Here is a 12,781-nt window from a genome sequence, read left to right as displayed (position 1 = left end):
GATCTCACAAATGTAGATATTCAGATGAAATGACAAAATTAAAATATCGTTTAGCCTTTCATTAAAAGTGCTGAGATGAGATTGTGTCTCATATAAAAAATAAAAAAGGCTCATCTTACCCCATGTTACCCTACCACTACAAAAATACCCGTAACGTTGATATTAAACAACATGTGCAGTTATTATTATTTAATTACTATTTCTACTCTCTCCTTATATGACTTCAGCATTAAAACAGCGCCTCGGCAAGCTTTGGTAATCCAGCTTCTCACATTCCCAGCAAGTGTAGAGGAAAAACACAAACAGTCAGTAAGAGACCATAGTATAAATCAACATTTATAATATATCTGTGAACAATTATGTGCCTTTAACATCAGTAGTAATCATTAAAACCTTGCATATTTACACAAAGAGTCCTTAAGTAAAACAGTGCTGTGCCATAATAACCACCATGAGCTGTGGCAGTGAGATGAGTGTGGAGGAGTGAGGTCAGGCGTCCTGGAGCGGGTCCTCCTCGGGACTCTGGGCCAGGAGAGTGCGGATCTCCTCCTCGTCGTTCAGGGGGCTTTCCTTGTACTCCTCCTTCAGCCACTCTCGGAACTGAACACACACGTCAACAACTATCATCCAGCACAGAAAGTGGAGTGACTCTGATTAATGCAACCACATCCCAGCTGTGTTCATATTTATAGAAATCGCCGTTTGGATCATGTGTTTACATGAAACCAACATATTAACCCTATAAAGCTACTGTATTTGATATGCAAATTTCAGTTACACTTTATTTTAAGGTGTCTTTGTTAGTGTAATTATGTTTTAAGTACTGAGTAATAATTAACTACATGTACTTACAGGGTTAGGATTAGGTTGAGAGTTAGTTGCGTGTAATTTTGCATAATTTATAGTTAAAACTATAGTTACTACATGTAAAGTATGTAACAATGACACTGTAAAATAAAGTGTTCCCAGATTTATATGGCCTCTAAATGATCAACACGATGAAATCTTTGCTGAAAAACCCTGTTGCTAACATGTTTTAGCATGAAATAGCAGGATTTTAACATGTTGTTAGCATTAATTAGCATTTTGCTAACATGAATTAGCATGTCATTAACGTTTAACATGTTGTTAACATTAATTAGCACGTTGCTAGCATTATTTAATATGTTAATAACATGAATTAGCATGTCGCTAGCATGATTTAACATGTTAACATGAGTTAACATGTTGCTAACATGATTTGCCATGTCACTAGCATTATTTAGAATATGAATGTTGGCTAGCATGATAATGTAACAGTAACAAAGTAAAACTTTGCTGAAAACCCCTAATGCACATGCTCTACTACAGTCCTTCTGAGTTTAGATTTTTTTTAGCATGTAAAAGGTATAATTTCAGTATAATTGTACAAACATTCAGCTTCAGCTTGTGCTTCACGTGTCTTTTTGCAGTGAAATCTTCAGTTTTTATAAAGTAAACGTAAGAATCACTTATAATTTCAGTAATATTTCAGGATGTCCAGACACTTACTGGACTGAAGCAACTTAGCTTTACTTGATTATCCATACATTATTTTTTTTATTTTTTTAAATCATGTTCAAATGTGAGTCTCAAATATGATCCATCATATATTTGTTCATCTCTCAATCATCATTGCGTTATAACTTTTAAAACTACAGAGCTTTGATCATAAAACTAAGCATTTAAAATATCATCTTACTATTTATTATAGGCAGATATAGAGTGACGACTGATATTTATATGATTTTATGCAAGTAGTCGCTATACTCTTCTAAAGATCCCATTGATTTACATGACAAACTATCAGACTTTTTTTCCATATAAATATCAGCATTTTCACCAAATTGCATATTTTTGCTCAGTTTGGGCAACTGAGCTTCCCAAGTATGAGTTTCATATTCTCACTATATTCTATTTGAGCCATAAAAGCCTGATGTATCAAATATATATGCCAATTTTAGATTTTTCTGACTGTTATTTAATTTTTTGGCTTTACAGGTGTAGCATCTGGACCAATCAGACACACATAAATTATTCATTATATTTAATGAATAATCCAGCAAACTCACTCTCCCAACAAAGGTCTATGAAAATTCCCCCAAAACTAACATCCCAAATAAAGCCAACACTGGCAGAACCCGGAGTCCTGTTACAGGACACACTGAGGCTGATGAGTTTTACGACCCCAAGAGGAATTTGCAGAGTTGTGACTCTCACTTAATTCTTGCTGAGGAGGAGAAATAAACCCCTTTAATCCTATATATTCTATATATAACCACTTGAGAAATGTATAAACATGTATCTAATTTTCCCATCTCATGATGTTCCTTTTGTGTGGTTTAGCCTATGTATTCATTGATTATTAATATTTATTTAGAGCTAATTTGCTACATCGGGTTAATCACGCTTGAACTAGTAAACCCTTGGTGACTGTAAACCCCCGGTAAAGGGAATCCTGGGTTATCTTGCTTCATGTTTCACACTGATCATCCTGGGTATTCATAAGATAACGTTTCAAAATGTATATTCACTCACCCCCACGTTTGGTAATTTACTCTCCCCCACGTCATCCAAGATACTCGTGTCTTTCTTCAGTCGAAAAGAAATGAAGGTTTTTCAAGAGTCTTAAGAAAATAATAAACATTAATATACTTTGTATACTAAGTCGTGGACGTGCAAGACGACCATTTGTGGTTAAAAACTAAAAGTATGTTTATTTTCCAAAAAAAATGGCTGCTGGTTTGAGATAAGACTCTTATTTCTCGGCTGGGATCGTGTCGAGACTTTGAAGCTGCACTGAAACTCACATTTGGACCTTCGACCCGTTGGACCCCATTGAAGTCACTATATGGAGAAAAACCCTGGAGTGTTTTCCTCAAAAACCTTCATTTCTTTTCGACTGAAGAAAGAAAGACACGAACATCTTGGATGACGTGGGGGAGAGTACACTATCAGGATTTTTTAATTCTGAAGTGAACTAATCCTTTAATACCCTTACTGGACGAATACCGCATGTTTAAATAAAGGCTCTCGCATCGCAATCCTCATATTATACATTGCCGACTCACTGTAGTGTTAAAGGGTTAGTTCACCCAAAAATGAAAATTCTGTCAGTAATTACTCGCCCTCATGTTGTTCCAACCCCGTAAGACTTTCGTTCATCTTCGGAACACGAATTAAGATATTTTTGATTAAATCTGAGAGCTGGATCACTCCTCCATAGGCTTCTTAAGGGATCGAAACTGGCCGGCCCAAAAGTTATGAAAGACATTGTTAAAATAGTCCGAGTGACTACAGTGGCTCAACCATAAGTTTATCAAGCGACGAGAATACTTTTTGTGCGCAAAAAACAAACAAAAATAACGACTTTATTCAACGAATCATTTCCTTCTCTGTGGGCCGTGATATTTCACGTAGTGATATTTCGCAAAGCTTCTAGGTTGCACGTCACACGCAGGCTCACTATTGGCAGACGCTGGTCATGTGTGTGATGCGTGACGTACAACCTAGAAGCTTTGCGCAATATCACTACGTGAAATATCACGGCCGTACAGAGAAGGAAGCCTATGGAGGAGTGATCCAGCTCTCAGATTTAATCAAAAATATCTTAATTTGTGTTCCGAAGATGAACGAAAGTCTTACGGGGTTGGGACAACATGAGGGCGAGTAATTACTGACAGAGTTTTCATTTTTGGGTGAACTAACCTTTAAGGTTACTTCACTTTTGTGTTTCAAATTTAACCTTTTAAGTTTATCCTGAATGGACTTTTCAGACTTTAAAAGGTAAGAATGAAACGGGTTCTTCTTCACTCCAGTTGTCGCTTCTTCTGTCACTAGTTTCAGTGTTTGAGGGGAAAAAATATCAAATACTGTTCATACAGCGCACCGTGTTACCGTGACTGTGCAAAGCATCTGAGTCGGCAGGTTTGCGTAACAAAACCAGCCCAACTGCTATTCAAAACCCGCCCAATCACAGCCAAAACTAACCCACTTTACACATGTAAAACGTTCCTTAACCTGGGGTCAGAAGCAGGGTGTAGAACGACGCTAACCTGGGGTTGCACATAAACATGGTCATTGACATGATTCCAGGTCAATGGTAAAGTGGTCAGGTTTGTAAAGATAACAACAAACCCATTTGATTAGGATCATCCACCTTCAAACATGAACTCATGAGGTTCAAAAGGGCGCTGTTGGCTTATCACATCTTCGTTTTGGTGCTGCTAACCACTGGCAATCTCATTTCACTCATCACATGTGGAGGAATCACCTGCTGTAGTTGAGTGCTCTCGAACTCCTTCAGCTGCGTCTGGAAGCCCTCATTAGGTGAAGCACAGGGTCTCGCCAGCTTCACCGCGGCCAGAGCGTCCTGCCAGCCCAGAGTAGTGACGGTCATGACGTACGCCACCACCAGCGTCACGCTGCGCGACACGCCAGCAAGACTGGGTCACAGGACATCAAAAATCAGCCACTCGCTAAAGCCATGTCCACACTGATACGCTTAAGTTCGAAAACGCATCTTTGTCTATCCGTTTTGGCCTTCCGTCATGTTTTTATTAATGAAAACGAAGCTTTTTGAAAACGCTCTCCAAAGTGGATAGATCTGGAAACGCCGGTTTCGTGTTGTAGTGTGGACTGTCAAAACGGAGGTATTTCAAAACGAGGATTTAAGTTTAGTCATGTGACGCATATTGTACCAATAGATATTCATGTTTATACCGGTATTGTGGCTGTTGTGTGCTATTTACGGTCACACATTTGCTAAATTATGTTACTTTGTACACTCTTCATATCACAGTCCTGCAAACATGAGAGCATTTACTCACATTTGCTGTCCTGTGGTAAAACACGAGAGCAGTTTTAGCGTTTTAGACCAAACAAATAAAGGTGAATTTAGCGTTTTTAAAAAAGTTTCTCATCCACACTGAAACGTCGGAAAACGCCTGAAAACGCTAGTGTGGACGGAAAGCGTATTTAAAGGAAAAAGGCCGTTTTCAAATGTATACGTACATTAGTTTCTTTTACTGATTTGATTCTAATATTTTCACAAAACGTTGACATTAAAATAACTACAGGACGATACGACAATGATTACTGCCGTTTGTTTAGGTTAGGGATTAGAACGAGCCCCAAACCCTAAGCATTCAACTTCGTTGACGTTGCAAGAGGTTCACATTTCAAAGTTCAAACCTACCTCATTATGTTTCCCAGAATAAAGCTCTCTACACATTATGCTGCATTTTATTCTCATGTCAAACAGAGAGGCTCTTGTTTACTGTTGTTTATGGGAAGTTCAAAAATAGCCCACCACCCTTGACACCTAGTTATCAGCTGTTCACATTATCACACTGGGCTCGATTAGGGCTGGTATCTTGGTTGTGTGCACATTTTGCTTCCTCTTAAGGTAGGCTCTTATATCTTGGTGCATGCAACCATAAGGGCCTACTAACATCAGTTCATTTACAGTGTAGTTAGAGGACATACAGTACAAACAGGGCTTGACATTCACTTTTTTGCTCAGTAGCCACTGTTACAAGTTACTAGCCACTCAGCATTTTCACTGGCCACAAATTTGGCATCGATACCATGGGGAAAAACTGTCATATAGATATTTTTAATATTATCTCATAATTTGGCTGCAGGATTATTAGGCTGCTGTCGCTTTAAGACCTGAAGCACGGATCAATTATACTGTTACACGTGCATTTTCTTTCTCAACTGTTTCCATTCTCTTAAAACATACTGTAACTGCCTATATTTACGTGAATACTCGCCAAGACCGACATTTTGTCATTATTTTGTGTGTATTTGACTGTTTAAGCGCAATAAGCAGCAAAAAGAACTCAATTTAGTACCGAATGGTGGATTTATGTTTGCGCACTTTAGGTTTGAGCCCAAAATCTGCGGAAAATGAGTATTGGAAGCATTTCAGATATTTCAGTATCGATATGTATCGTAAAAACGATATTTTTGACAACACTAAATTGCACTTAATTATTTCAGATGCCCTTTTAAAAGACTACAATTGAAAAATGTATATATTTATAAAATTCAACCCGCCAAAGTGTCTAGAAGAGGTGAAATGTCAATGTCAAGCCCTACATACAAACCCCTCACTTACCAGTGAACTAGACAGCCCTCCCCTTTCAGTCGGGACTCGTGCATGAACATAATGCTCTTCTTAAAATGCTGAATGCTGCGGAGGGGAAAGAGACCAATTTTTTCAACCACATATAGGTCTACACAGAAGTGACACAAATGTGAAGGATGCTGAAATGAAATATAACCTCTTAATGCAGTAATGTCATATTTGGACACTGTAGACACACATAATGTATGAATGTCAAATATTTGTTTGGACATTTTGTTATCTAATGCATTGACATTCAGGCAGGAAGTGTGGCTTAAAAAGAGTTCACCAAAGGATATTTTGAAGAAAAGTTTTTTTTTTTTTTAACAATGAAAGTCAATGGGGTCCAAAACAACTTTTGCTGTATGGGATGGGGGGGGGGGGGGGGGTTATAATAAACATAATAAACAATAAAAAATTTATTAAAAATAAATAATAAATAATAAAAAATTATAAAGCTTTGGAACAACATGAGGGTGAGTAAATTATATAAATTTTTGCGTTACATTTGGTCAGTTTTGGTTCATCTACATGTGGTAGAGGTCTGCGTTCAGACTATGACGCTGACAGCGCTGTTCCTCCAGTGGCGGGAAGGTCGTAAGAGTAAACAGAGAATTACGAGACATCCTGTATACATGATGTTTTCCAGATGCAGATTGCTCATAGCGGCCTTCACAGTTCCAGTCAAAGTTTAAGTAGGCTTGATACTGACACTCAAATGAGTGTGTATTGAAATGCTCAAAACATTTCAGAGACGAGTTCAAGCGGAGTCAGTATTGTAAAACACTGGCCTAAATATAAAATGTATTATTCAGAAATTATAAAATGGATAGTTCTGGTCCTTGATTGTTAATTACTCTACAAACATACACCAAATACATATTCAGTGGTATATAAAGTATTTGAGTAAATGTTATTAGTTACTGTACTTAAGTAACTTGTTGGCTACCTTGTAGTTTTACAGAGCATCAAAGATATTAGCTACTTTTACTCTCCACTTGACTACGAATGATCTTTGAATAAGTATATACTCTTTAATCCAGTGCATTTGTGATATTGCATTACTTTACTCGTTACATTTTGAATGGCACCTAACTTTTTCTGCAAGTTTATTGGAGGTCCTATATCTCGTGCGTTTGGCCTTTACTCACATTTACTCACCCAAACGTGTCAACAAGGCTACTTTACTTTGTTATAAGAGATGAGAGCATGACTCCATGAAACCAGCATGTCCAGTGCAAGCTGACTTCGACTACTTGATTTTACTTCACATTATACAAGCATTATGTTGAGGAGAACTTTTTGAAGGATATTGGCTTACTTGTGGCCTCTTTGAGCACTTGAGCTTAACAGAGCTTTATGTGATTATAGACGTTTAAGAGGCTGTTGTGTCGACCTTTATTTATTGCAATATTGAGTATTTCAGATTTATTTTAATTTTAGAAAATAAACATGATTGCTCTCCTCACAAATGAACCATTTCTTGTTTTTCACTGGCATGTCTCTTACATTCAGTACGAGTAAAAAACTTAAGTACTATTAAAATCAGATACTTTCACAGACAAGGCTCAAGTCTAGTCCCAGACTAAAATGCATGTTTGAGCTGTTTATACTGAAAGCAAATTGCACTTAATATATCATATTAAATATCTTAATATGCCACTGTTTTGTCTCAAGATCAGTAATGTGTTTTTTTTCCTAAGGCATGTTTATTTAAGATACTTAAATGCCCTAATTGAACTAATTCTGGCTTAATCACATTATCTGTGAAACCGGGCTTTCATTTTCATTTTTGGGTGAACTAACCCTTCAACTATTGTGCTCTACTTGTTCTTGGTCCCACGCTGTTTGACCAATGAAATTGCAATACTTAAAACACTGGTATTTCCATTTACATGTAGGGTACCAATCTTTTGATTTGATATATTTAAGTCATTATGCTTTTTAATGCACAAAATGAGCCAGATGAACAGAATGATGGACACGTTCTGCTCTCCACAAGCACTCGCAAAGATAATTTAGAGCAGAGCAAAACTAGAAAATCAGATTTAATACAGATTAACTTGTTTAATTATAAAATTCCCTGATATTTACAGGTTTTCCATGATCCGGGCAGGTTGGTCAAGTCTTCAAGACGTGCTACGACTGATAATTCTGTCTAATTCTGTCAAAAAATGATTCTGTGGTGAAGTAAAAACTACACCTGAATAAGTTAGATCAGGCAAGAATAAAAAAAAAAAAAAAAAAAGTAAATTCTATATTAATACAATTTTGGCTTGTAGATCAAGTAAGAAAGAATTGGCGACGAGCCTGTGAATTATTAGAAAATACTGCATACCCGAGGTGGTAATGTGCACACCTTAGAACATCTGTCAACCAATCAGAATCAAGCATTCAACGGCCCCGTAGTATAACGTCTAATTATCAACGTTATAACATTAAGCAAAAGCTACTCAACTTTCTGATACTGGTGTTCCCATCATGCACTTGGGCATGCATAATTATTAAGGTCGCATTTTCTCTGTTTTCCAGCTGTATTTCCAGTTTTATCATTTGTTAAGTTTTGTAACTTAAGTTAATTTTCTCCTCAAAATGACACATTCATACTCAAAAAGGATCCAACGAACGTTACTGTTATTGTCTATTGTGCACCAAGCATTGAGATCTGTGTGTTCGGGTGGGTACCACATAGCGTCTATTATGTAAATATGTTGTCTACACAATATCTACTGTATTATTTATTAAGATGATCTAAGTAAAGCATACACTTTTAACTAAGTACAAATTACTCAACAAACTTTAACTGGACAAGTAACACTTTACAATAAGGTTCATTAGTTAATATTAGTTAACTACCTTAGTTAACATGAACTAAGAATGAACAATACTTCTACAGCATTTATTAATGTTAATTTCAACGTTTACTAATACTCTATTCAAATTAAAGCTTGTATTTGTTAACCAGCAAACTGTTTGAATGCTGAATGGAGAATGAGAGATGAGTTTCCATTAACTTTAACTTAACGACTTAAATATTCATTTTTACCTCACATTATGCTATCGAAGGACTTTAGAAGGTTTGGAATATAGTGCACGAAAATTTAATAGTGCTTTACAATGTTTTTTTGTTGGTGTGGCGGCCCACCACGACAGAATGAATGTAGCTGAAACACTGTTTTGCATCGTCTTACTATTTGAATATCCTACTAGCAACAAAACACAGACATTATTTAGCTTGAAACTGTCCAGAGAGTGTCTGTCAAGAAATCCAGAAATCTGACTGTGGTTTCTCTAAAGCCTCAACAGCACGGTCAGGTACGGTAGCGTTTCCTCCAGAACATCCATCCTTTTGACAGGACCAGGATGAGAAAGGGCTGGGTTTGTCCAGTTTGGTTAAAGAGGGTCAGTTTCACATTACGCATGGCCGGGTTTCGCAGGCTCGTAAGGGTGACAAGAGGGCTGATGGTAAAGGGGGGATAAAAATAAAGGCGTAGTGAGACCAAGCCATCACTGCAGAACCCAGCTCATAACTTCCTTCCTGAACCAAGAGAGCCACAAGAGGAAGTGTGCGTATGTGCGGGTCTCTACGTGCTTGTGTGTGTGTGTGTGTTAATACATGTGCACTCAAGGGTGAAACTAGTTTGATATGGCATGTACAAACCAACATCACAGACTGAGTGTAATGAAGGGAACTGCATGTGTAAATGCAGAACTTCTTAAAACGCTTGCTTGTGAAAAGCATCGACATCTTCAGGTTGCCACAGTTACTCGCGCTGCCCACTGGCGGCCAGCTATTAGCAAACACGCCCGTCAGAAATGCACCAAGCCTACTTACAGGTTTTGCGTGGGCGAATCTGCTGCTGGGATGCAAAGATAAGTCATCTCCTAAAGAAACAGAGGAAAGAAGGAGATGTGCTCTAATATGTGATGGAGCAAAACCCAAGTATGAAAGACAGCGAACCTTTTGTTTGGTCAAATCCAGAGTTTTTTGTTGCACATGCCCACAATGTGTTCATTTCAGGACCAAACTCAAAACATAGCACTCTCAACGCTCATGCATATTTACTGGCCTCTGACTGAGAAGCACTTGTACAATGTAAAAAAATCTCAACTCATATTTTTGTTTCTTTTTTTGCACGGGCATTTTTAGTTTTACTTCATTTTGTCAATACATTGGAAAAACGCAACAAATTAAGTTTGGTTTACTCAAATCAAAAAAAGAAATGCTTTCGGCACAAGTAAATGGGTGCAGAAGGGCAGATTTTCCTGTAAGAGAAGCGCGTCGCTGAGTCAGTGTATCCGCAGAATTTAAGACTTTTTAAGATCTTCACAAATAAAATGAATACCGTTCAAGTCCCTACAGAACAAACTCAAAAAGTAAAAAATAAATCTTGTTCACTTCTCCTGATAGTGTACTCTCCCCCACGTCATCCAAGATGTTCATGTCTTTCTTTCTTCAGTCGAAAAGAAATGAAGGTTTTTGAGGAAAACACTCCAGGGTTTTTCTCCATATAGTGACTTCAGTGGGGTCCAACGGGCCAAAGGTCCAGATGTGAGTTTCAGTGCAGCTTCAAAGTCTCGACACGATCCCAGCCGAGAAATAAGAGTCTTATCTAGACTAACCATCCGCCATTTTATAAGAAAATAAACATTTATATACTTTTTAACCACAAATGTTCTTTCTTGCACGTCCATGACTTCACGCATTAGGTAATCATGTTGGAAAGAGTAGCGTGACGTAGGCGGGTAATGTAGAGAAGGGCGTATAAGCAAAGTATAAGCCCTTTTATTGTAAAGGGCGTTTGACTTAGTCTTTGTACGTTGGCTTTGTAAACACTGGGTCGGTACTTCCGCCTACGTCACACTTGACCTTTCAACCTGATTAATAATGTGTGGCGCATCACAGCAAGCGCAAGACCAGCATTTGTGGTTAAAAAGTAAATGTTTATTTTCTTATAAAATTCCTCAAAAACCTTCATTTCTTTTCGACTGAAGAAAGAAAGACATGAACATCTTGGATGACGTGGGGGAGAGTACATTATCAGGAGATTTTAATTCTGAAGTGAACTAATCCTTTAATTAAACTGGTTCAGCCGCTAAACAGGGTAAAATACTGAGTGTAGTGTCGTCATTCGGCTGACTTGACACTGATCTCGTATGTGTGCATCAAAAGCTTCTTTATATTTTGAAGGCATGAAGAAATGAGACGAACTACCTGTAAAATGGGAGCGGCGGTGTCATGGATGGAGAGGATGTGCGTGATGTTGTTTCTCGCTAATTGCTCCCTGTCTCTGGCATCTGTAAAAAATTAAATAAATAAAAATAAACACATTTATCATCTTTCCTAAACATGCACCTTATTAAAAATGGTGTTCCAGTGTTGTCCATTCTTACCTTTGAAGTTACCCAAGTACAGGTCTGACAGAACCTGGGACGACACAAGCAGTGTTTGTTCAGTCACTACCAGACCACAATAATACAAAACCACATCTTACAACACTCAAAAAAATAGATAACTAAAGTCACCATTCTAAGTTCACTCAGCTAATTTGTCACAGCAGGGAAGAAAACACGGTCACAATTTTAGACTCTTCTGATTCTGATTTTGCGAATAAATTTGACCCTGATTGCTTTCCTGATCTCCTGTTTTAGTGAATTCTTCATAGAAGCTGTGCATGATTTTGTCTCAAACAAAATGTGTCATAAATGACCAATCCAGCGATAACACACAAGGATGACATAATGTTGCTGTGCGTTGCTATGGTGCTTATGTGTGGTTGCTATCATATTGCTATGAGCGATTTTTTTTAGCACAATGCTGTGCAGATGTTTCGAGTCGCTGTCTGGCTGTTGTGGGCTGTTGCCAGAACATTGCTAAATGTGGTTGCTAAGGTGGTCTAGTTGTCAGCAGTGGTTGCAGCACGTTGCTATGCAGTTGCTAAGGTGTTCCTAGCAGTTGTGTGGTTGCTAGCGTGTTGTTGGTTGTTTATAGGCAGTTACTTACTGGCCAAAGTAAAAAAAAAAAAAAGAGTCCATCTTCAATATTATCTGTGAGATTTTTTTTTTCATCCGTTTTAATAGTAACCCCACAACTCCTCAACAATATAGTTTGAGGAATCATTCCGTCACAAAGTTTCATAATTAGTGATTTGTTCAAATCTCTAGCCCAAAGTATGAGCAACAGTGACGCTTTCCTGAGCCAACATCACTAATATAAACACAAACACTTGAAAGCAGCGTCGTGTTGAAGGCGCATCGATTCTTGTCACATATCGATCGATCGATAATCCCTCTCAAACTCACAGACGTGAAGCACTAACTTACAGAAGAAGGAGATGAGGGAAGCATGCCCATATACCTTATTTATTCCGTTTCCCATGCCACGGTGTTTGTTAGCAGTGGCTAGTATTTCAGGAGTCCGCTTAAACGAGGTTTGTACCAGTATATCAACAATTTTGAATCACTAGTGGAAGCGCTCACAACACAAGCCTCACATCCAACTTGTCGTGCTCACTCAAATCTGTGTCGAGTTCCTGGAGCCTCTCTTAAAGGCGCAGTACACAATTAACAGACACCAATTCTGCCCAAGGACTCACGGGTCGTTTTGCTATCAGGACTGTTTTAAAGTGG

At 38.0% G+C, this 12,781-nt stretch overlaps 1 protein-coding gene across 1 annotated transcript; it reads right to left on the bottom strand.

Annotated features, from left to right (window-relative positions):
• Positions 1 to 323: 323 nt before the first annotated feature.
• dusp22b (dual specificity phosphatase 22b) lies at positions 324 to 12,655 on the bottom strand. The gene is made up of 7 exons (XM_056265608.1): positions 12,510 to 12,655; positions 11,546 to 11,579; positions 11,367 to 11,449; positions 9,987 to 10,036; positions 6,143 to 6,217; positions 4,292 to 4,463; positions 324 to 600 (listed from the first exon to the last, which is right to left on the bottom strand). Exons 1-7 carry the CDS (start codon positions 12,528 to 12,530, stop codon positions 490 to 492), a joined length of 546 nt encoding a protein of 181 aa, XP_056121583.1. The 5' UTR covers positions 12,531 to 12,655; the 3' UTR covers positions 324 to 489.
• Positions 12,656 to 12,781: the final 126 nt, after the last annotated feature.

This window comes from Rhinichthys klamathensis, unplaced genomic scaffold (assembly GCF_029890125.1).
Source record: "Rhinichthys klamathensis goyatoka isolate OS25496 unplaced genomic scaffold, OSU_Roscu_1.1 h1tg000011l_1, whole genome shotgun sequence".
NCBI classification, from domain to species: Eukaryota; Metazoa; Chordata; class Actinopteri; order Cypriniformes; family Leuciscidae; genus Rhinichthys; species Rhinichthys klamathensis.
The sequence above is the reverse complement of the archived record's forward strand: the minus strand, read 5'-3'. Positions and strand labels throughout refer to the sequence as shown.

Bases quoted from the DNA above. Each gene is read 5' to 3' on its own strand.
- dusp22b (XM_056265608.1), bottom strand. From the start codon at position 12,530: ATGGGAAACGGAATAAATAAG. The intron at 6,218-9,986 runs GTAAGTAGGCTT...TCCCCTCCGCAG, and splicing joins GATTCGCCCACGCAAAACCT to CATTCAGCATTTTAAGAAGA. The intron at 4,464-6,142 runs GTAAGTGAGGGG...CCTGTGACCCAG, and splicing joins GAGGGCTGTCTAGTTCACTG to TCTTGCTGGCGTGTCGCGCA.